The 22,578-nt window shown below is 36.3% G+C and overlaps 2 protein-coding genes across 3 annotated transcripts; both read right to left on the reverse strand.

The window, feature by feature from the left end:
- Positions 1–9,772: 9,772 nt before the first annotated feature.
- Positions 9,773–16,172, reverse strand: LOC110775559 (U4/U6 small nuclear ribonucleoprotein PRP4-like protein). Of its 2 annotated transcripts, none has more exons than XM_056836770.1 (6): positions 15,932–16,172; positions 14,606–15,569; positions 12,233–12,686; positions 11,951–12,148; positions 11,781–11,862; positions 9,773–11,145 (listed from the first exon to the last, which is right to left on the reverse strand). In XM_056836770.1, exons 2-6 carry the CDS (start codon positions 15,562–15,564, stop codon positions 10,964–10,966), a joined length of 1,875 nt encoding a protein of 624 aa, XP_056692748.1. In that variant the 5' UTR covers positions 15,565–15,569; positions 15,932–16,172; the 3' UTR covers positions 9,773–10,963. The 2 variants fall into 2 exon arrangements, with proteins under 2 accessions (XP_056692748.1, XP_056692749.1); XM_056836771.1 differs by having other exon boundaries at positions 9,773–10,049; positions 15,932–16,171.
- Positions 16,173–19,313: 3,141 nt separating this feature from the next.
- On the reverse strand, positions 19,314–22,034 carry LOC130467406 (protein FAR-RED IMPAIRED RESPONSE 1-like). The gene is made up of 4 exons (XM_056835909.1): positions 21,800–22,034; positions 20,975–21,236; positions 19,835–20,345; positions 19,314–19,535 (listed from the first exon to the last, which is right to left on the reverse strand). The coding sequence occupies exons 1-4, from the start codon at positions 22,032–22,034 to the stop codon at positions 19,314–19,316; spliced, it is 1,230 nt and encodes a 409-aa protein (XP_056691887.1).
- Positions 22,035–22,578: the final 544 nt, after the last annotated feature.

A 22,578-nucleotide genomic window follows, 5' to 3' on the forward strand; every position in this document is an offset into this window, starting at 1 on the left:
TTAATTCCATAATAAATTATAGTTAACATGGTTAAAGTTTATAAATTTGCAATGAATTAAAGGGGTGGTTAATTTCGTTGATGGTAATTAATTGCAAATTCGTGCGATTATTTAATTATATGTTCGCAGGATTTTCGGCAGTTTAGTCAATAATGGTCGGAATCGTATAATTTTATATATTGTCTACTTTTAAGTTTATATATACCATGCTTCACGATGTGGGGATCCACAGGTTTAGGCCTCTGGACGAGAAGGCAGCCACCATCGAAGATCTATCTCCATATGGCGTACCATAAAATGAAATTGAGCTGTTAAATTTTGGTCTCGTGTCAGGTAACTTTTGATGGCCTTGGAAGCTGAAGCTCCTAACAGGGTGGATGGTAGAACACGAGGGTCGGCCACAAGCTCTTCCCCGTAACTGGGAGTGTTAAGTAGTATCATCCCAGCTCCTCCTGCTGATTTTACTAATAAGCCCTTTTCAGTTTGGTCATTGATGCCACGCATACAGAGAACGTCCTTGCCTTTCACAAGGCTTGGTGATAGGGATTCTGGGAGACAGTACTCTGTTACCATTTTGCCACTAGTTGTTTCTTTTTATACAAGTGGCAGTTGCTTTGTTTTCTTTTGATTGCTGGAATAGATTGAGGAACCACGGAATTTTTTTCTGTTACTTAGCTTTACTAGGACTATGCTATGACCTGGCGCTTTGCAATGGCCTTTTTCTCCCAATCATGATCCTGTGTTTGATCATGTGAACTGATTATTGTAGATTTCATTTTCTGAAAACCAGGACTAGAACAAGTATTGTCTGTGCAGAAGGTCTGTATGACCTGCTATAACCTTCACCAAAACCTTTTTCTATCAGCGGCTACTACCATACCTGATTTGAGCGCATGACCTTCAGTGAGTTCATCATCAACTGCTATCATAGTTCAAAACATTAGTTGTTGCAGGCTTGTTCCTGAAAGAGCTGGGCTCCATTAACAACTGGGAATCCATTCCCTCCCACGTAGTTGTTACCATTGTTCGGTGTTGCATTAGAGTTGACACCACCAAGTCCGGTGAGCAAGGGGACATTGTTGTTAGGGATGATTGCACCATTGGGTTTAGCAAACGGGACTTGCACACTTACAACAGAGTTGGTTACAACACCAACGATTTCTTTGGCGGTTAGATTAGATCCTCCAAGGATATCATGCATGAAAAATATTAAACCAGGGTGGGTTCCATGTGCCACAGCTCCATCTCCACCAGTACCTGCACCAGTAGTAGAACCTCCTGTAGCAGCGCCTCCACCAGTAGCTCCACCTCCTGTGGAAGTGACTCTTGTATAAGGCTAATATATTATAAGATTGTTTTGTTTACTTTTAAATTTCTTTTTTTACTTTGGAGTTTCTTGTATTTACTTTTGAGTTTTTTTTTTAAATTACCTTTAGAGATAACCTATATATGTAGGAAGTAAGATTGTTTTGTTTACTTTTAAATTTCTTTTTTTACTTTGGAGTTTCTTGTATTTACTTTTGAGTTTTTTTTTAAATTACCTTTAGAGATAACCTATATATGTAGGAATCGAACCTACATCCCTATACTTCTGCATACTGCTCTACCATTTGAGCTAATAGGTTTAAGTACATTGATCTACTAACAAAATACCCCCACCAACCAGAACCTGCCCATATATTGTTTACTTTTGGATAATTTCTATTTATCTTTTCCATTTTTTGCTTTACTTTGGAGTCAGATAAATAAAAAGATACATGAAAGTGAAATATGATAACCAAAGCTCTACACACCAGGCAATTCCTCTAAACCAAACACAACTACTGCAAGACTCAAACCAGCAGACAAGATTACCCAATTCAGATCAGACTGCTGCACCAAAAGATCACAGATCAACATGAACACCGTCAGTCCACGATGCATCCCAACCTAAAGATATGCCATTTATGGGAAACGCTTATACGATTTCTCTTTCTTGCACTTCATTCTACTGGAACTCAGCCATACTTTAAGGTCTTGGGTCAGGCTAATATGTGCCCACTCATCTACAAAGATTTTTCTTACACTAAACAGAAAAGAGTAGAAACAGGCAGAGCAACCGTCAAAAACCGTTACATCCGTCTTTCAACATTTTTCAAGTTATTTAGTTTACTTTTACAGCAATTTTGTTTACTTTTGCACAATTTTGGTTTACAAAATTCCTTTTTGCTTCCTCCTATTTATGCTTAGCTTATGCCATCAGTTATTTGCAGTAAATAATGTCACTCAACATTCTATAAAAGCACTAAAATTCGTTAAAAAAACCGGGTTAATATCTCAAAAAACAGACACATATTTAAATAGCTATGATATAAGAAGAAACAATATTGATAGTAGAAGAAGAAACATAAAAAAAACGTATAAAATATCTCATTTACTTTAAACAAAACAACATCTACATTAAAATGAAATCAATCTACCCCAACTTTTCAGTCTACTTTTAAATTGAATCAAGGGTTTTATGAATTTCCAACTTGTTTCACGAATTGACTTTTCAGATTAATTGATTTACTTTTCAGATTAATTGGTTTACTTTTACCAGATTTCAATCTACTTTTTAAAATAAGAGGAAAAAAACTACGAGAAACTCCACACCAGACAACCTACATACTTGATGAAGAGAGAAAGAGAGTAATATATGATAACAAAATGACTTGTCACACCTCAAAAAGAGGTCGTCGGTCAGACAATGACAGCAAAATTGAAGCACCAGACAGAATGATGCTTAAGTAACCATCACTGAAACAATAGAATTCGTCTAATTCTGTAGAGACTTAGTTTACTCTAGAAGAGATTTCGTTTACTTTTGCTTATGTTTAGTTACTTTTAGTTATCATCCACACAAAAAGCAACAAACAAGCAAACAGAGATAACAACAAAGTATGACATGTAAGTACAAGAGGGAAAACCATCCACACAAAACACAACAAACACTAATAAAAGGCTTTATCATCTGGATATTTAGTTTACTTCAAGAGAGATTAAGTTTACTTTTGTTAAATTTTATTTACTTTAACACATTATTAATCAAGCTAACCGATTCACATACCAATCACAACACCCTAACCCCTAAACAGTCTGCACACTTAACAAGATGTTTAACCACATGCAAAACATGTTGCTTTTGTCTTTAAGAATATCAGTGGGAAAACATGCTTCATTGTTTCATCATACACCTGCGAATATAACGAGTGCAGGACAGTCTGAATGAAGAAGAATAAAGCAAGCATTAATTTCTATTTGTTAAAATTAGCAATGAAAATTGAATTAATTAAAAACCTAAAAATCTAATTGAACTAAATTGGCAGCATTTACCTCTATATTTGAGAAATTTGGAATGGGATCACGAAATTAAACAACAATCTTGACTAATTCAACTATGACAAATCAAAATTGTTCGTATCAACCTTCAAAATTGGAACAAAATTTAAGAAACGAAATTTTAATACCTAATCTAGGCTCAAATTTAGTTCGCAATCAAAATTTAAGAAATCAAATACATATAAATCAAACAAAATTCGAATGTTTACCTTTAAATTTGAGAAAATTGGCAGAAAATTCACCAAATGATACAATGTAGAGTCCGATTTTGAAATCGATTTGTAGATTCGAGTCAGAAGCTAAACAATCTCATAACAATTTGAAGAATTGGAGAGAGAAAATGCGTATTGGAGATCGACTTTGGGCAATTGTTGACGAAATTTTGATGAACCAGAAGGAAACCGAAGGAGGGGTAACCGCGCAACCAAATTCGCGAGATTTAATCTCAACTGTCCGTTTTGTTTTAATCCAACGGTTATCAAAGGTTCTCATTATAAGATGGGTTTGAGAATTGAAGTTTTTTTTGGGGGGGGGGGTAAAGTAAACCCCCAAGTCAAATGAAGGTTCCTCAAAAAGATAAACGGCCAACTGAAATAGCGGTTTACCTATTTAAACGGCTATTTCAGTTAGCGGTTTAATGCTGAATGATAAATAAAATTTTAGACCGGGTTGTTTGCTGCCGTGGACGATAATATGAGAACCAATAAAACATGGTGCGTATTTTTGGAATTTTAGCGTCTTCTAGCATTATTGCCGGAAATCGCTCTAAATAGTTTGGGAAAATAATATATGTAGAAAAGGATGGTAAAAGAGTAATCCACTCATTAGCGGTTGCAGTGTGTTAGCCGTGAAAGTACTCTGGTGTTGTTTCACTCTTTAATCATGATGAGTACCTTAATTTAATTTTTCTTAATGAATCCTATACTTTTTTTTTCATTTGTTGATCATTTATTCAATGAACCCACTCAACCATATTCCTTGGTGGTTGGAGATGGAGTCGTGGAGATGAAGATGACGATGGAGGTGGGAAGATGAGGGTGAGGGTGTTATATTGATGGTGGTTGGAGATAGAAGATGGGGGAGAGAGAAGATGAAGGTGAGGGGAGGCAAATTAAAAAGTACTCCATCCATTACAAATTACTCGTTGCACTTATTTTTGCACAAAGTTTTAGGTGATAAGTAGTTGTTTGGTTATCAATTGTTATTTTATTGAAAAAGTAGACGTGATAGGAGTTAGTGGGGTATTTTTTAATTTAATGAGAGAGGGTGTGGGGACAAAAAGATAAATTTAGTGGGAAGAGAGAGACAATATAATAAATGTGGGGTCATTCTTAATTTAGAAGTGTAACAACTAATCTGGGACGAACGGAAAAAAAAAGTGTAACAACTAATCTAAGACGGAGGGAGTAAAAAGAAAATGAAAAAAAAGGCTACATGATGGTAAACTTACCACAAAGGATCCATATGAAGATAAACCTAAAAGGTTGGATTATTATAATAATAATAATAATAATTTTAAAAAAAATCCTCATAGGTGAGACTAATAAAAGAACATCGTCCAAAGATATCAACTTAAAATGTCAGAATTAAGGCCCTGTTCTTTTGGACTTTATTGCAGTTCCATTCAGTTTAGTTCAGTTCAGTTCAGTTCAGTTCAGTTCAGCTCCATTCAGTTCAGTTCAGTTCAGTTCGGTTCAGTTCAACTTCATTCAGTTCAATTCAATTCAGTTCAAAATAACGAATTCATCTTTCTTTGTAGTTATTTTTATTCTTGATATTGCAATTAAAATTGACAATTATTACTTATATACGGAGTATATATATAAATTATTATTATCGTTATTATTACTTAAATATTACTATTATTATATTAATATTATATGTAATTATTGTTATTAATAAATAAATATGATTATTGTAGTTATTATTTATTATTATGAGTATTATTAATTATTATTAATTATTAATTATTAATTATTAATTATTAATTATTAATTATTAATTATTAATTATTAATTATTATTTATTAATTATTAATTATTAATTATTAACTATTAACTATTTTTTAAGACGACAATCTTTGACTGTAATTGTCTCAACCCTTTCTCTCTCTATCTTTCCTTTCAAAGAAGGAAACCCAAAAAAACTTCAAACCCTAGCCGCCGCCATCGCAGGCTCGTTGGTGGCCGGAGTTTAAGGTCGCCGGCGAGCCTGCCTTAGCAACCGATCAAACCCATCGCTTGATTCCTCTTGTTTGCGGTGGTTTCTCCGGGAGAGAAGAGGAAGACGGAGCCAAGCTTTCCGCCGACGATTGCTTCTACCTCCTCTTAGTTTGCTACTCTTCTCGTCGGATCTTAGTGTAATTAGTGTTCAATTCAACCGGTAAAGAGCTAGCCATCGTGTGTTTTGGGAAGGATTGCTTGTTCGGATTTTCAACCACCATCACCTAATTCAGATCTATCCTAAACGCCGCCGCCGATAATCTCGTCGGTAAAAGGTAAAATTTTAGGGTTAGGGTTTCTATTTTGGATTAGGAATTGCTAGTTTAAGGTGTTGATTCGAATTTCTAGGGATCTTTGGTTTAACTTTAAATTATTCCGTGTCGCCGCCGTCTTGTAGTGTCGGAAAATGCCGATCTAGACGGTAAAGGTAAAGATTAGGAGTAGGTTTTGCCCATTTTTCGTATCCCTTTGGCTTTAACTTCAAATTATTCCTTGTCGCCGCCGTCTTGTAGTGTCGGATAACACCGATCTTGACGGTAAAGGTAAAGATTAGGAGTAGGAGTAGGTTTTGGCCAAATTCGTGTCCTTTGTAGTCCTTGCCTTGTTGTTTATGGCTTTCTCTGGTTTTAGTATGTTAAGTAACTTTTGGGTTGTTTTGTTTATTTTGATGAAATTAGTTTGTTGGTGTCTCTTTGAACTGGTTAGCAAATTCCCTGTGGTAGTTATGATTTTTGGTAATTATGGTTTTTGGTTATGGTCGTTGTGGGGATGCTTTAAGGAAGCAGTAGGGGTGGAAATAGATTGCAGGAGGATGAAGGTGAGGAGAATAAGTGTTAGGTTATGATACATATGACAATTCATAAATCATGCGGAAAAACCATAAATCCAGGAAAGCATATTATTTACACATAATCATTTAGCATAGTTTAGATGCATACTCTTTGTTGCGTGCCTTCCCTAACTGCGCCCGAACCGAACAAGAACAAGTCTTTAGGACTCCAAGTGTCGTCCCTCCGTAGATAGTCCACAGCACGTCCGGATCCGCCTTAAGCTTGACCAACTAGGATTGCCCTTAACGTACTTAGAATTTTCGGCACTTATAGGCTATTGTATGACTAAATTTTGCTCTCAAAAATCACTTTGAATACTTGAATACTCGATGTAAATATGTGACCCTAGGTACCTATTTATAGGGTTATGGAAAAGGGTTTGGAATCCTATTAGGATACTAATTTATTTAATTATAATCCTACTAGGACTCTAATTAAATAAACTAAATCTTTTAGGATTAGATTTAATCATATGACAAATCCCGGTAGCCTTAGGATTCGAGTAACACACTTCGAGTGATACGCTAGCACCGCACGCAGGCCTTGCGGCCCACGCACAGCGCCAGCCCACTCGTCGCAGCCCCGCGCGCGCGCCAAGGCCATTGTTGGGCCTGGCCTTACGCTGGACCGGGCGTGGCTTTGTAGCGTGTTTTTGGGCGCTTGGGCTTGCTGATCGTAGGCCTGGCTTCGTGCTGGGCCTTCGTCTAGCAAGTATCGTCCGATGCTAATTCGTACGACGCGCTTCCGATTAAATTCCCGATTCCGGGATTTATTTCCGATACGAATAATATTTAATATTTCCGATTCCGGAATTAATTTCCGTTTCGAACAAATATTTAATATTTCCGTTTCCGGAATTATTTTCCGATTCCGATAATATTTCCGATTCTGACAATATTTCCGTTTCCGGCAATATTTCTGATTCCGGCAATATTTCCATTTCCGATAATATTTTCCGATACGTACCATGTTTCCGTTTCCGGCAACATCTACGACTTGGATAATATTTATATTTCCGATACGATCCATATTTCCGTTTCCGGCAATATCATCGTTTCCGGAGTATTCATTTCTTGCCTGTGACGATCTCAGCTCCCACTGAAACCAAGATCCGTCGATTCCGAATATCCATAGATGGAGTATTTAATGCCATCAAACACTTGATCCGTTTACGTACTATTTGTGTGACCCTACGGGTTCAGTCAAGAGTAAGCTGTGGATTAATATCATTAATTCCACTTGAACTGAAGCGGCCTCTAGCTAGGCATTCAGCTCACTTGATATCACTGAATTATTAACTTGTTAATTAATACTGAACCGCATTTATTAGACTTAACATTGAATGCATACTTGGACCAAGGGCATTATTTCCTTCAATAAGTGTCCTCTCCTGTACCAAATTAGGGTGTTTAAGTTTTGGTGAAGTGCGTCTTTGGTTAGTGGTCTTGGCATTGGTGTTAATCTGGTTAAGGGAAGGAGGTTTGTGTGGAAGTAGGGCTTGTTGTTCATGGGGTTTGGTTGTTAGTTGGTTCTTGAGAGTTAATATTTCAATTAATTCTCATTTTAGGTTAGCGGTTAGATTTATTCTGGTCGCTTTCAAAATCCTTTATTTAAACGCTGCTCCTCAATTTTTGAGGGTTCATAGCATGCTTTCTGAGTCATGGGTAATGACTCTTTTTTGTGAGCAAAGTGTTTCGCTTACAATGTTGTCTCAACCAACTCGTGAAGGTCCTTTTCTTCCCCTTCTTTTCTTGTCTGTCAAGTGTCACAGGTTTCCAGAGATCTCTCCTACAGTCTACCATTCCAGCTTCGGGTCTGTCCTCGGCGAAGAAATGACAACCAAATGTGGAAATCAACCACTGGTTTTGAGCAACCAGGGAATACAAGGAGAAGCAACTAATTTAGTTGTGTTAATTATTTTTTGTATAATAGCTACTAAAGCCCAGTGTAATGTTTTGGTAGCTTTTAGTTATAGGTTGTAATCATGTTTTTAAGTTTTATGCAAATTTAAGCCTATGTCAAAAAAAAAAAAAAAAAAAAAAAAAAACTATTAACTATTTATTATTTTATTATTTATCATTCAGTTCAGTTCAACCAAACAAAGTTCACAAGAACAGGACCTAATTCTTCAGGTATCTTATTTAAATCTAAGTTTTGTGGGACTAGTTTAGGCTTTTAGCAGTTTGGTCCGATGGTGACCAGTCGCAATATGCTGGGTTGGCCGCAGTGGTGGAGGTTGACAAAAAAAACTTTAAATTATCATTACTTTTTTAAAAAAAGAAATACATAATTTTAGTTAAAGAGTGTCATTAATTTTTAAATGGTGATCCCTCTACCTATAATTTCTGGATCCGACACAAAAAATACTCTGTAATAGATTGAAAAATCCTCTAAATTTGACAGCACTGCTACGAGCAGCAGATGAAGGGGAGGAAATTCAATCATACATTCCGAGTGACATGCATTCCCCATTACATAAAATCTATATATTCGAGTGACATGCATTCTCCGTTTGCAGGTACTAACAAAAGATAGTTCTAGCAGATTTTAATTTATTATACTAAGTATATGTTAAACAAAAAACAAAGATGGTGAAGTGGAAAAGGTTTTTTTTTTTTTTTTTTTGACAGGAAGTGGAAAAGTTAATTGGTGATTCTGGTGAAGAATAGCAAATAATTCTTCACAAATGGGGAAGAGACGAACAGCAAACAAGTACTGTAATTGACACGCTCTTCATCTCTTCCCCGTTTGTAAAATATTATTTGCAATTATCAGATAATTATAATTGAGCAGTTTAATTTTTTTTTTCTTGATTCGATCTTAAATGTATTGAATGTTTATCAGTACCCCTAGGACTGCAAAGAAACATTCAGTCCAGTTCCTAATTGAAATTAATTTTACAAATGCATACCAAAATCACACATCAATCGGTATATCATGTACCATTAACAGTTTTAACATCACCCACCCACCCCCCCCCCCCCCCCACCCCCAACCCAACCAATATAATTTTATGTTAAGTAGGTAAAAGACTACTTCCTCCGTCCCTTAATACTCGCACCGGTTTGGCCGGTGCGGAGTTTAAGACATTTGAATTGACTTATTAATTTAATGGATGTTAGTTGATAGTGAGATATTTTTTAATATAGTTAGTGGGAAATGCGTAAGAGGTGGAGAGTGGTGAATGGAAGTGTGAATTTTTAAATGATTTTTTGTAGGGAATATGGGTGTAGGTGGGGTTAGTAAGTAATTGTGAGAAATAATATAATATTGGTATGAATTTTCATTTATAGAAGCGGTGCAAGTATTAAGGGACGGCCTAAAAAGGAAAGCGGTGCAAGTATTAAGGGACGAAGGGAGTACTAAATAACCAGTGAAATTATACTCATATCCTTACATGTAATTTCATTACCTACTGTAAAACTAATCGCTAATAGATAACTGATTTAACATTTCATAAAAACAGCTAAAGACAATCACCCAATACAACGGTTACAACCCACTGTCAGTTATCAGGTCAGTTAGAACAGTACAAAATTGCCTCAGTCCAAGTCCATCGACTTCTCTTCAGAAGGGACACTGCTCGACCAGAGCTTGATCGTCCGATCGTGCCCAACTGTAGCGATGCACTGCCCATCTGCCAAGCAAATCAAGATATAAAGTGCAAGCAAAACATATATCCTCTAAGAAACAACACGTACTTGAAATACCAAATTCTACTAAAATACATAAATAAGCAAGATTAACTGCATTATGGGATAAAACGATCCCACTTCTTAATCATTATTCAATGTGATAGTGCCCGAGTACTAGTATAACTCAGCTAGTCGTTAAAAAGGTTCCAAATTAAGACAACACGTATAAGCTGATTATCACAGCATAGCTTAGACATATTATTCAACTATATCAAGTTTAGAAGAGAAGATCAACACAAAAACCAGTTATATCAGAAATATTACTGTCCTAAGTTAATAAGGTCTCTACGTGTTCAGAATCAGCTTAATCATTCATGAGGTTTAATTTAACACTTTTGATTCTGAGACCTACTGGTACGATCACCAAACTCAGACACTCATAGAATCATAGGTGCGTACATATAAAACTGCTTATGATCTTCAAACCATTCCATGATCAACACAGTTAGGGGTTAGGGGTCGTTTGGTATTCATGTATGGGTAAGAGAATCAACTTGGATGATTCCCTTTGTTATTGTTTGTCATTCCCTTTTAGTCCTTTACCTCTTTTTCTTTTTCACTTACCCCTAAAGGCCTCTACATTGATACCCTACCCCCCAGGTTTTTCCATTCCCTTTCCTTCAACACCCTGGACCAACCATGGAACACCATCCACCACCTGCAACACCCTGGACCAACCATGGAACACCATCCACCACCTGCAACACCCTGGACCAACCATGGAACACCATCCACCACCTGCAACACCCTCACCAGTCAACCCACTCACCGTGTATCCACCGCAGCAACACCCACCTGGAACCACCTTACCACCATCGACCCACCACCCACCATTGTCCACCTCCCAGACCACCAGCTATACCCCCGAAACCACCCTCCCAACACCGTAAACTGCCCCTACCACCATGAAACCATCCCGAAACCACTCAAAATCACCATAAAGGCATAAACCACTCGAAACTACCACAAAACCACCCTCAAGCCACACACAAACCACCCTCAAGCCACACACAAACCACCTACACCCCTGTATCTCACCTGAAAACCCAACAACAAACCCTAAGATTTCGGGAAAAAAATCAATTTACAAGAATGAATAGTGCAAAATACCTTTTCTTATTGTTAATTACTTGGCACTCAATTGCTCTCAGTAGTATGTCTTTAAATGGTAAAAATTGACCTTTAAAACACCAAATTTGGCCTCTTTAGAGAAGAAAGAGATAGAAGAAGAAGGCGGTGCGAGGGGAGGGGGGGGGGGGGGCAACAGATCGGAAGGGTGGCAGGATTTACTGTTTTCCCGGCGGATTTTGGTTGTTTAGGTAGTCAAATTTCAGATTTGTTGCTCGAGTGAGACTTAGTGAGAGAAGGTGAGCTCTTAGAGATAGGTTACCCATACAATATTTTATATCAAAGGGTTTCATTTCTATTCCTCCCCTTTCCCTTTCTTCGGTTCCCTTTACCCTGTGTGAACCAAACGCCCCCTTAGATTTTAAGGGACAAATTGCATTCACTCGTATTTTAATCAAATTCAGTTTTTGAGTGGTAACTTCCATAAACTTTACCATGATTCCATCCCAAGGTGACAGTTATAAACTTGTAATGAGATGCTGCTATAAGTTCCCATTTTGCACGCATCACTTTTACTAACAGTTTACCAAGAGAAAAGATCTTACCTCCTGTGACATCTAAGGATGTAACTCTTGCTTCATGTCCTGACAATGTCCTGATAAGCTTGAAGTCTCGAGATGACCATACCTGATGAAATAGGGCAAAATGAGACAAAACACTCCTTGTAACTTGACAAAACAGACTACTGAGAGCAATTGAGTGCCAAGTCTCATACCTTAACAGTTGTATCATATGAAGCAGTGACCAAATAATATCCCTCCTGAGGCTCAAATTTGACCTGTGAAATAAGCTTTGAATGGGCAGGAATTATGTACAATGACTTTTTCTTTCTCAAGTCCCAAATCCGACAAGTGTTATCCTCAGAACCAGTGGCCAAATGATAGCCATTAGGAGAGAAATCAACTCCATAAACCTGAGAGGAAAAAGACAAAACATGAGTCAACAATCAGAGTTAGTATCACAAAAATAAATGTTAATGACAAGAGAAGAAATTTACAGGTTTGATGTGGCCTTCCAAAGCAAGAATACTTCTCCCTGTTCGAAGATCCCAGACACGTGTAAGAGAATCCAGTCCACATGATGCTACCAATGATCCATCCGGATGGAAAGATATGGCATAAACACTCCTGCTATGGCCTTCTTGAAGAAGCAACTCAGCACCACTTTCGATATCCCACAAACGCCAAGTTTTGTCAAAACTTGTAGTGCCCAAGTACTTCCCAGATGGATGGAAGGCAATACGAGCTAGGCGGTCTAAATGACCTTCAAATGTTCTCAATAAAGTGCCATCTGTGTTCCACAACTTTGCAGTACGATCAGCTGAGGCAGTTGCTACATTGTCACTTACAGGAGAAAATGCAACATCAGTAGCATGCACAGTGTGTCCCTTCAAGGCAGAGACCTTCTTCACCTCAGGCATACTCCATATCTTGGCAACCCCGCTAACAGAGCTAAAGAAACAAAACAAGCAATAAACAGACCATTAGTACTCGCCTTCAAAAATGAGAAACCAGTCTCATAATTTAGGGCAATGGCCCCGCAATCCTGGCTAATTGAATGCACAGTTAAGCACCATGCTCTCCATATCTTGACAGATACAACAGATTAGTCAGCTCAATTGTCAATCTAACTCTCATAATTTATAAATCAAGTTGGACAAAGAAATTTATCTAATTTTAATTTGACCTGATTACCTTTCCATCAGCACCCTGGCAAAAATAAAACAAGCCCTCGCAGAATTATGTCCAGAAAACATGCAAAGAAAACTTTACTTTTCTGACTTCCTAAAAACTCTATTACCCAACTCATCACAGTAGATCATCTGAAACCTAAATGGTCACACGTTCAACGTCTACAGAACCAAATGGATAGCAGTCGGTTCCCTCGCATTCAATATTTTCAATTCTTATTCTGGTTCATTCATAAATGACAAGCAGCAATTACCCGACTTACAATACTTCTCTTCAGGGCAAAAAGATGCTAAAGTCCTCTTCCCCCTTCCAAAACATGCATCTTCTCCATGGAGATTCTTTCTCCGTCATTTTCACATACAAACAAACATAACATTCTGATTCTTACTAAAAAAAATTCAGTTTTGCAGTATCTTTCGTTTCTTAAACATTATAGCCAAATTTGTGAAGAGATTTTGAAGCGAAAAGATCAAAGTTTAACCATATTGCATAAATTGTAGCTGAAAAGGTAAATTGGAAACACAGCAAGCACTCATTACAGGTAATTGCAATCTATTACATAAAATAACGGAAAGGAAGAGAAAGAACAAATACATAGATATTTCATAATTATTTTTAGCCAACCGAATGAAAACCTCCCAGCCCCACCCCCAAAACAAACTAAAAATATAGAAGTAAAAGAAAAACAAAGAGAACAAGCGCACTGAAAGTTCTGAATGACATGAAAAAAATTGAATACTATTGAAGGGGGAAAGGGGGAAAAAGTTCAAACAAGTTTTCTTGTATGAAAACAAAAATTCTATAGCTTGAGTAAACCCTCTTAAATCTTAATCACATAGCAAAAACAGAATGACAGGTAACAACAAGTATTGATAAATACCATCCACAGTCTGGTCACAGGCTCACAGCTTCCATATGAAGTCCAAATGGGTATTTGACAAGCAATAGATAATATGACGATCAACTCCTACAACTCCAAACTTGTATCAAGCCTAAGAAAAAATAGTAAAATACTTTGAAACCATTCAATATCTACAATGAACTGATATTATGAGGGAGGGTAATTTAGATATTATCTTAATTAGTAGCTTGGGGAATAAGCTAGGTAGTTGGGCTAAGGAAATTACACTATATATAGAGATAATTAGAGAGAGAAGGCATGTTGAATATTGTGGAGTAATTTGGTTGAGCTTTTAAGAGCTCATTGGGAGAGAAATCAAGCCTCTCGAATGCTTGAATATCGGTTACTTTTTGTACTTTCAGTTTATTAATCAAATCTTCCTTAGTCTCTTGATTTATGGTCTGTGATCTATGCTAATTCATAGCAATATCCAATCAGGCAACCAGTTTAAGAGAGAAATTAGAGAGCTAAAGAACCTATCATGTAGCAAGCGAAACAAGTTTTCTTGGATGAAAACAAAACTTATATATCTTGATAAATCTTCTCAAGTCTTAATCACATAGCACAAAACAGACAGGTAATAACAAGTATTGATAAATACCATCCATAGTCAGGTCACAGACTCACAGCTTGCATATGAGGCCAAATGGGTAGTTTGACAAACAATAGATAATATGATGATCAACTTGTATCAAGGCTAAGAAAAATACTTTGCAACCATTCAATCTCTAATCAGGCAACCAGTTTAAGAGAGAAAATAGAGAGTTAAAGAACATACCAGGTAGCAAGTGAATTCCCATCTTTTGAAAATGAACATCCACAAAGTGGGCGGTCATCACCAATCTCACTGGAATCAAGAACAAAAGTTCCTGCCTGTCTAAGAGCCCAATCGATTTCAGCATCCTCATCTTCATCTGGATCATCCCTTTTTCTCCTTGCACGCTGCAGACGCTGAGATGCTCTGACAATAGAGAACTTAACTAAAAACTTACGAGCATCCAGTAATTCTTGGGTCCCTTCCGTATAAAATGGATACTGAAGCATTTCTTCTTCAACCTCATCCTTAGCTGAAGCTGCTTCCTCCTCTTCCTCATGGGCTTTCATCAGCTTTTCCAATTGCCCCTCAGCATCAAGCTTAGCCATAAGCATCCGGAGCCGGTCCCGTCTTTCCATCTCTCTCTCTCCAAAGAGAGTAATAGGTTCACCAAGCCGCCGAAGCCGAGTCCGCACAGACATATCGTTTGTGGGAACAGCTAGAGCAGCAGCACGCCGTTTCATCATGAACTCACGCATAGCTTTCTCCTGCCGTTCCCTTACCTGGCGACTTTCCTCTGTGATTTCATAACCAGCAGAGGAACCCTCCACACCCATATCAGAATCTTGATCATCATCATCAGAGTCTGTGTCACTTGCCTTTACCTCACCATTTTGCGTAACAGGGGGGCGGACAGGTAGAGGAGCTAATGGTCTAGGCATTGCAGGAGGTACAGCAGGTAAAGGAGCCATTGGTGGGACAAGCACCGGAGGTGGAGCTGACAAAGGGATAACTGTAGGAGGAACTGACGGAGGGACACCTGCAGGTGGGAGAACAACAGATGTGGGGATAGTAGATAGTGACTGGCTCCCAGGACCAGTGATTGCAGTAGCTGGAACTGAAGTAGCCATCATGTCAGCATCAGCCCCCGGAGGAGTTGGTTCAGCAGCTGAAGCAGAAGGAGTTTCTTCATCTATCTCCATTGTGCCTATATAGGTAACAAAAACTAATATTTAGCCCATCACAGTCACTTAAAAAATGTATCAATTCCAGGGAATGACATTTCCTCAAGCTCAAGAATTCAATTTTTTTTTAAAGCTCGAAATCTTATTCAATCAAACCTAAATAATTTATAGAATTCATTCATTCAATCAAATTAAACTTTATTATTTATTGCTCTTTTCTACTCTGCTACCTCCTTAAAAACAACACCAAATTAACCCCCAAAAAATACTATTTAATCAAAAACAAATTGAAAAAAGGATAATGTGATTTTCATCTACAATTACAAACTGGGTATAGAACTATAGAGCTACAAAGCACGGAAACGCCAAAAAAATCACGACTTACCGTTTCCGAAACGTCCTGGAACGGGGAAACCGGGAAACGCGCGCCGAAACCGTTTCAGAAAAATGGAGACGTGTTTGAAACGAATGGGAAACGAGATTTCAATCTAATATTCACGTTTCCCAAGCAAACTTGCTGATTGTATCAAAGTTTTTCCGCCAGAAAACTGAAATTAGGTTGAAGAAGATAGGTTGAAGAAGATCTCAGTTACTCTGTATTTCACACTTTTTTTTTTTTTTTGATAAAACAAAACTCTGTATTTCACACTTGGATAGCCTATATTCCAAACCGTGCTACAAATTTGGGCCTGGCCCAGGTGGACAAATGGAAATTAAGGGTGTATTTGGTTCAGCATATTTTGGAATAAGTGTGAAATTATCCAACCTCATACTTAATGTTTGGTTAACTATTTTTATAAAATTTAAAATTTGGGGACCCACCTCCAAAACCCCTATGGTATCGAGTTCTCATACTCAAGGGCGAGGTGGGTATATGGAATTATATTAACTGAAAATAAAATCGACAGTGCAAACTCGATCAAACAAACACTATGACAGCCTAACTAATGTTACTCCACCACCGTCGCCGCCCAAGCTACCCAAAAAATCAATATCATAAAAATTATACTACAAAGTTATTACCCTATCGATTCGCCATCAAATCCCCAATGCTACCTAACGCCACCATCAACACCCCCGTAAGAACCCAAAATGACGAAATTAGAATATTGAAAAATAATTTAACTAAACATATCTCTGAATAAAATACCTAGATATATTGTTAATCGTCGAAATTTTGGACATTGAAGTCTAGATTTGTAGCTTCAATTGTAAAAAAACAACCACCAAAAATCAAATTTCGTCCAGTGATAGAAAAATGTGATGGTTAGAGTTGAAGCAAAGCGAGCGATTGTGGTGGTGGAGTTGGTGCCATATATCAAAATATAATGCATGCCTTTTATATTTTTATTGAATTTAGTTTTTTTTTCCTTACATCTTTAAGTAGAAGGAGGAAGGGAAAGTGTAAAAAACAAAAAGATAAGAATAAGGAGTAGGAGAGTATATTATCGGTATGATTAAATTCTAAATTTATTTTACCAAACAGGTGGAATGAGTTATGATTATCTATGTATCGTTGATTATAAACCCATGGGTTTAATACTCAAACATATACCTTATACTTGTGGTCGAACCAAACGGGGTCTAACTGAATAGTCAACAAAATATGGATATAACTGTATGCATTAAAAATATCATAAATGCCACTAATTAGAACATTGTACACAAAACTTTGACGTTAAATTTGTGTTTACAATGACAATGGGTTTTTATTTATTTTATCTCTTCTCCTTACTTTACCTCGTAATAACATTTTGAAAATTATTTTTTAAATTTTAAAAAGTATTCATTAATAATTAATCATATGTTAATCAACAATTTTTTTTATTATCTATTTAAATATATATTTTTTAATCAATCAATAACTTCAATAACTATATACTAAAATACACATCATGATTGACACGTGTCATCTCTCGATGTGTCTTTGACTTCTTTTTTTAATTTAATTTAATTTTATAATGTCTACTCCATTAAAGAAACTTTTAAAAACTATAAATTTTCTAATTTGTTTCCTTCCATATCATAGAACAATATACGGAGTATATTACAAGTAATATTACGAGTTAATTTATTATGGCAATAATCGAAAATAATACACTGCACTATTACTATTGAATTTCTAATATTAATATGAAAAATATCAATCACGTAACATGGAAAAAATTGCAAATTATACACTGCACTATTACTATTGATTTTCTAATATTGGTTTATATGTTACTAATTATGAAGGAAATAATGCCCTTGGTCCAAGTATGCATTCTATGTTAAGTCTAATAAATGCGGTTCAGTATTAATTAACAAGTTAATAATTCAGTGAGATCAAGTGAGCTGAATGCCTAGCTAGAGGCCGCTTCAGTTCAAGTGGAATTAATGATATTAATCCACAGCTTACTCTTGACTGAACCCGTATGGTCACACAAATAGTACGTAAACGGATCAAGTATTAAATGGCATTAAATACTCCATCTATGGATATTCGGAATCGACGGATCTTGGTTTCAGTGGGAGCTGAGATCGTCACAGGCAAGAAATGAATACTCCGGAAACGATGATATTGCCGGAAACGGAAATATGGATCGTATCGGAAATATAAATATTATCCAAGTCGTAGATGTTGCCGGAAACGGAAACATGGTACGTATCGGAAAATATTATCGGAAATGGAAATATTGCCAGAATCGGAAATATTGCCGGAAACGGAAATATTGTCAGAATCGGAAATATTATCGGAATCGGAAAATAATTCCGGAAACGGAAATATTAAATATTTGTTCGAAACGGAAATTGATTCCGGAATCGGAAATATTAAATATTGTTCGTATCGGAAATGAATTCCGGAATCGGGAATTTAATCGGAAGCGTATCGTACGAATTAGCATCGGACGAGGCCCGCTAGACGAAGGCCCAGCACGAAGCCAGGCCGTCGCCCAGCTAGCCAACGCGCACCATCGCACGCCAAGCCTCGACCAGGCCCAGCGCAAGGCCAGGCCCAGCCAAAGCCTTGGGCGCGCGCGCGAGAGCACAGCAGTGGGCCGAGCGCTGTGCGCCTAGCGTGGGCCGCAAGGCTTTCGCGGGTGTACGGTGCTCGTGCAATGCTTGTGCGGGAATCCTGAAGCAATCAGGATTCGAAGTGTGATTAAATCCTAAAACTATTAGATAATGATTATTTAATTAGAGTCCTAGTAGGGTTATAATTAAATAAATTAGTATCCTAATAGGATTCCAAAACCCTTTCCATAACTCTATAAATAGGTGCCTAGGGTCACATATTTTCATAGATTATTCAAGTATTCAAAGTGAGTTTTTGAGAGAAAATTCAGACACATTCCTTGACTAAAAGTGCCGAAAATCTTTAGTACCTTAAGGGCGATTCTAGTTGGTCAATCTTAAGGCGGATCCGGACGTGCTGTGGACTATCTACGGAGGGACGACACTTGGAGTCCTAAAGACTTGTTCTTGTTCGGTTCGGGCGCAGCTAGGGAAGGCACGCAACAAAGAGTATGCATCTAAACTATGCTATATGACTATGTGTAAATAATATGTATTCCTGGCTAAATGGTTTTTCCGCATGATTTATGAATTGTCATATGTATCATAACCTAACAAATTACTATCATAAAAAATATGATTTTACAATCTTAATAAATGAATTTCAACTGCAATATAAAAATTTAGAGAAATAATTTAACTCTTATGTTTCTTAAACTTAACTTATTATTAAACATAATTTCTATTCAATTTTTGAAAAAAGTGAAAATAAATTAATAATGCCGATGTTCAATTTGTAGTTTACGTACGTAGTATAATTCAATTTGCAGCATTGATCTCCAATTGGTTTCAAATTCAACTACTGTGACACACTTATACAAGCAATAGTTGAATGTCTTCTTAAAAGTTAGATCTCGTTTCAATGCCCCAAATCTGGTAATAGCATTCTGATGCAAATGCCATACACACAATCTGTGTCTTGAATATGGAAAGACCTGCATATACAACCCAATCTTAAGTAAAAAAAATTATTCAAGTTTTCCTAACTTTTACTACATCAATCCTGACTTTAAATACAAAAAGGCAAACTTTAACTTTTTATAACTCAAAACTACATAACTTTAACATTTCAGGTTCCCCTCAAGTTAATAGTTAGCAATATCAATATAAAACTTAGTACAGTGTAATAAAAATTAAGAAAAGGTCTTTACCAGTTTAACTAACTTTTTTGGTAATTACATTATAACTTTAGCACAGAAAACTACAACTTTAAGAATAAATCTTGGATTTTTACCTGATTGATGGCATTGTTCATTGCTGCATCTTGATCTGTAAAGATTGATATTGGACTTTTTCCCCCCATTGACTTTTTGAAAGTTTGTAGAAGCCACACAAACGACTCAATCTTTTTATCTCCTATGAATGCACAACCAAACATGCAATTGTTCCAGTGGTTGTTTATTCCAACTATTGGAGCACAAATTAGGTTATACATGTTTGTTCTATAGGTTGTGTCAAAAACCACTATATCTCCAAATATTCTATAGTCTTCCATCATCATACAGTCCCTCCAAAACAAACTCCTCAATTTGCCTTTTTCATCTAATCTAAATCTAAAAAAGAAGTTTGGGTCACCTTCAAGCTCTAAATACATTATGTCAGTTACTGCTTGTGCACCACCTCCTTTTATTTGCTTCATTTTTAACCTCGTGCAGTATTTTAGATGGTCTTTCTTCGACTGCCCTAAATTTTCTTCACCCCCAGCTTCAATTTCCATGTAGTTAAAGAAGTCGTGGATGACAAACCTGTCAGTTGAGCATAAAAGAATGTAAATAAAATAATAGTTTAGGCAAAAGGTTTTGTTTAACTTTACTCAACTTTTACTTCTTTAGACATGACTTTTAGTACAAAAAGGCTAACTTTAACTTTTAAAACTTTAATTGCCAATAACTTAACTTTAACACCTTGTAGTTAATTTCTGTGTTAAAGTTGTTGTTATGTAGGTTAAAGTTAAGGAAATTGTTGTCAAAGTTAAAGATAGTCTTCATTCTACTCTAACCTAACTTTTACTTTAAAAAGCTTAACTTTAACTGTAAGTGTGACTTTTATATTTCCAACTTTTATCTTAGAAGGTGATTGCAGTAACACAAGGATGAGTATCATAACAATAACTTTTACACATAATAACATTTTTACTACTAAAAATGTAAGTTTAACTATCAAAATGTAATTATTACCAGATTTTTGCATAGTTTCAATTGCCTCCCCTTTCTCTTCCGTTATTTGCCTTTCAGATCTATGCAAGTAGTGCCATTGACTTCTAGTTAATTCATGGTTGTGCATTATCACGTGATTAACAACCGCATATCTGCCTTCGGAATTCATTTTCACTCTCAAGCATGCCCTACATTGAGTTCTTGTGATTGGAACTTGCCTTGGTTTTCTCTCTTTTTTGGGCACTACAGGAACAACTGTTTGCACTTTTTTCTTTTTTTTCTTTCCATTGTTTGTTACTCCTGCTGTTGAACAAAGAAATGTCTTTTCAAGCACGATTCTTGTGCCAACTTTGAATCTCGTGTTTCCTTTCCTTATGGAAAATCCAACCGCACTAGCATGTTTTTCGTAGAAACCTAGAAGTTCCTCCACTGTTTCGGCAGTGTAACCCATAAGCGTTCCAACAATATCTTGATCCGGTTCTGTTATTGCAATTATTAAAAATCAGCAGAAATTTTAATCATAATACCCTAACTTTTACGCATAATATTATAACTTTTACTAAAACAAGGCCAACTTTTACTAAAACAACTCTAAATTCTATGCATAGAACTTTAACTTTTACTAAAACAAGGCTAACTTTTACTAAAACAAGCCTAACTTTTACACATGAAACTATAACTTTTACTAAAATAAGGCTAACTTTTTCTAAAATAAGTCTAACTTTTATGGATAAAACTATAACTTTTACTAAAACAAGCCTTATCTCTATTAAAACAAGGCTAACTTTTATGCATCAAACTATAACTTTTATGCATAAAACCATAACTGTAAATTCTCTATTAAAATCATGTTATAAATCTAAGCAAATATTCTAAACTTTACATTTCACATACTTAACTTTTACTCTGAAAACCTCAGCTTTAACTTTGTCATCTGTAACTTTTTCAAACACCAATATTTCAGCCAAACCAACACATTTACATAACTTTTACAGGAATATCTCTAACTTTTACATTCCATAACTATAACTTTAACTTTGAACGTATAATTAATTTTTCCAACGCATAATTATTCATAACTTCAGAATCATAAATAATATGCTGTTCTTCAGCTTCGATTTCGTTAGTTGCCTCTTCTTCTTCACGTTCCTGTGCCAAAGCATTGTTTTCTATACAATTGTTGAGAATTTCCTCCATTGTTGCATCTTGAATATCAGGTTCAACCGGAACTTGAATTCTTTGAGTTGATTGAATCATACTTCGAATTAGGTTTTCCATTTTAAATTTGATCGAAAATTCAATTGATTTCTCGCGATGCAAATTCCGCGATTTCTTCTGCAATTTTGACGCGATTTCAGAGATTTCGATCGCGATTCAGAGGTTTCGATCTCTCGTGATTCATAGGTTTCTCTCGTACGTATCTTCTCTCTCCTTTTTCTGCGTTTTGTTTTCCGTGAAATTTTGTGAGAGTTTGTGAGTTTGTTGTGAGTCAGCAGTCAGCTCCTTCATTTATTTCACACGTGTGTGATTTTGGTGCACATTACTCCCTCCGTCCCTTAATACTCGCACCGGTTTGACCGGTGCGGAGTTTAAGACATTTAAATTGACTTACTAATTTAATGGGGGTTAGTTGATAGTGGGGTATTTTTTTTAATATAGTTAGTGGAAAATGGGTAAGAGTGTGAATTTTTAAATGATTTTTTGTAGGGAATAGGGGTGTAGGTGGGATTAGTAAGTAAGTGTGAGAAATAATATAATATTGGTATAAATTTCCATTTATAGAAGCGGTGCAAGTATTAAGGGACGACCCGAAAAGGAAAGC

Source organism: Spinacia oleracea, chromosome 2, assembly GCF_020520425.1.
Source record: "Spinacia oleracea cultivar Varoflay chromosome 2, BTI_SOV_V1, whole genome shotgun sequence".
NCBI lineage: Eukaryota > Viridiplantae > Streptophyta > Magnoliopsida > Caryophyllales > Amaranthaceae > Spinacia > Spinacia oleracea.

Excerpts from the sequence above, each read along its gene's own strand:
- LOC110775559 (XM_056836770.1), bottom strand. The coding sequence starts at position 15,564 with ATGGAGATAGATGAAGAAACTCCTTCTGCTTCAGCTGCTGAACCAACT. Across the intron at positions 12,687-14,605 it reads GGGAATTCACTTGCTACCTG|CTCTGTTAGCGGGGTTGCCA; the intron begins GTATGTTCTTTA and ends TTGTTTCTTTAG. Across the intron at positions 11,146-11,780 it reads ATCCTTAGATGTCACAGGAG|GTGAGATACAGGGGTGTAGG; the intron begins GTAAGATCTTTT and ends TTGGGTTTTCAG.
- LOC130467406 (XM_056835909.1), bottom strand. The coding sequence starts at position 22,034 with ATGGAAAACCTAATTCGAAGTATGATTCAATCAACTCAAAGAATTCAA. Across the intron at positions 20,346-20,974 it reads AAAAAAGAGAGAAAACCAAG|GTTTGTCATCCACGACTTCT; the intron begins GCAAGTTCCAAT and ends CTCAACTGACAG. Across the intron at positions 19,536-19,834 it reads TGAACAATGCCATCAATCAG|GTCTTTCCATATTCAAGACA; the intron begins GTAAAAATCCAA and ends TTGTATATGCAG.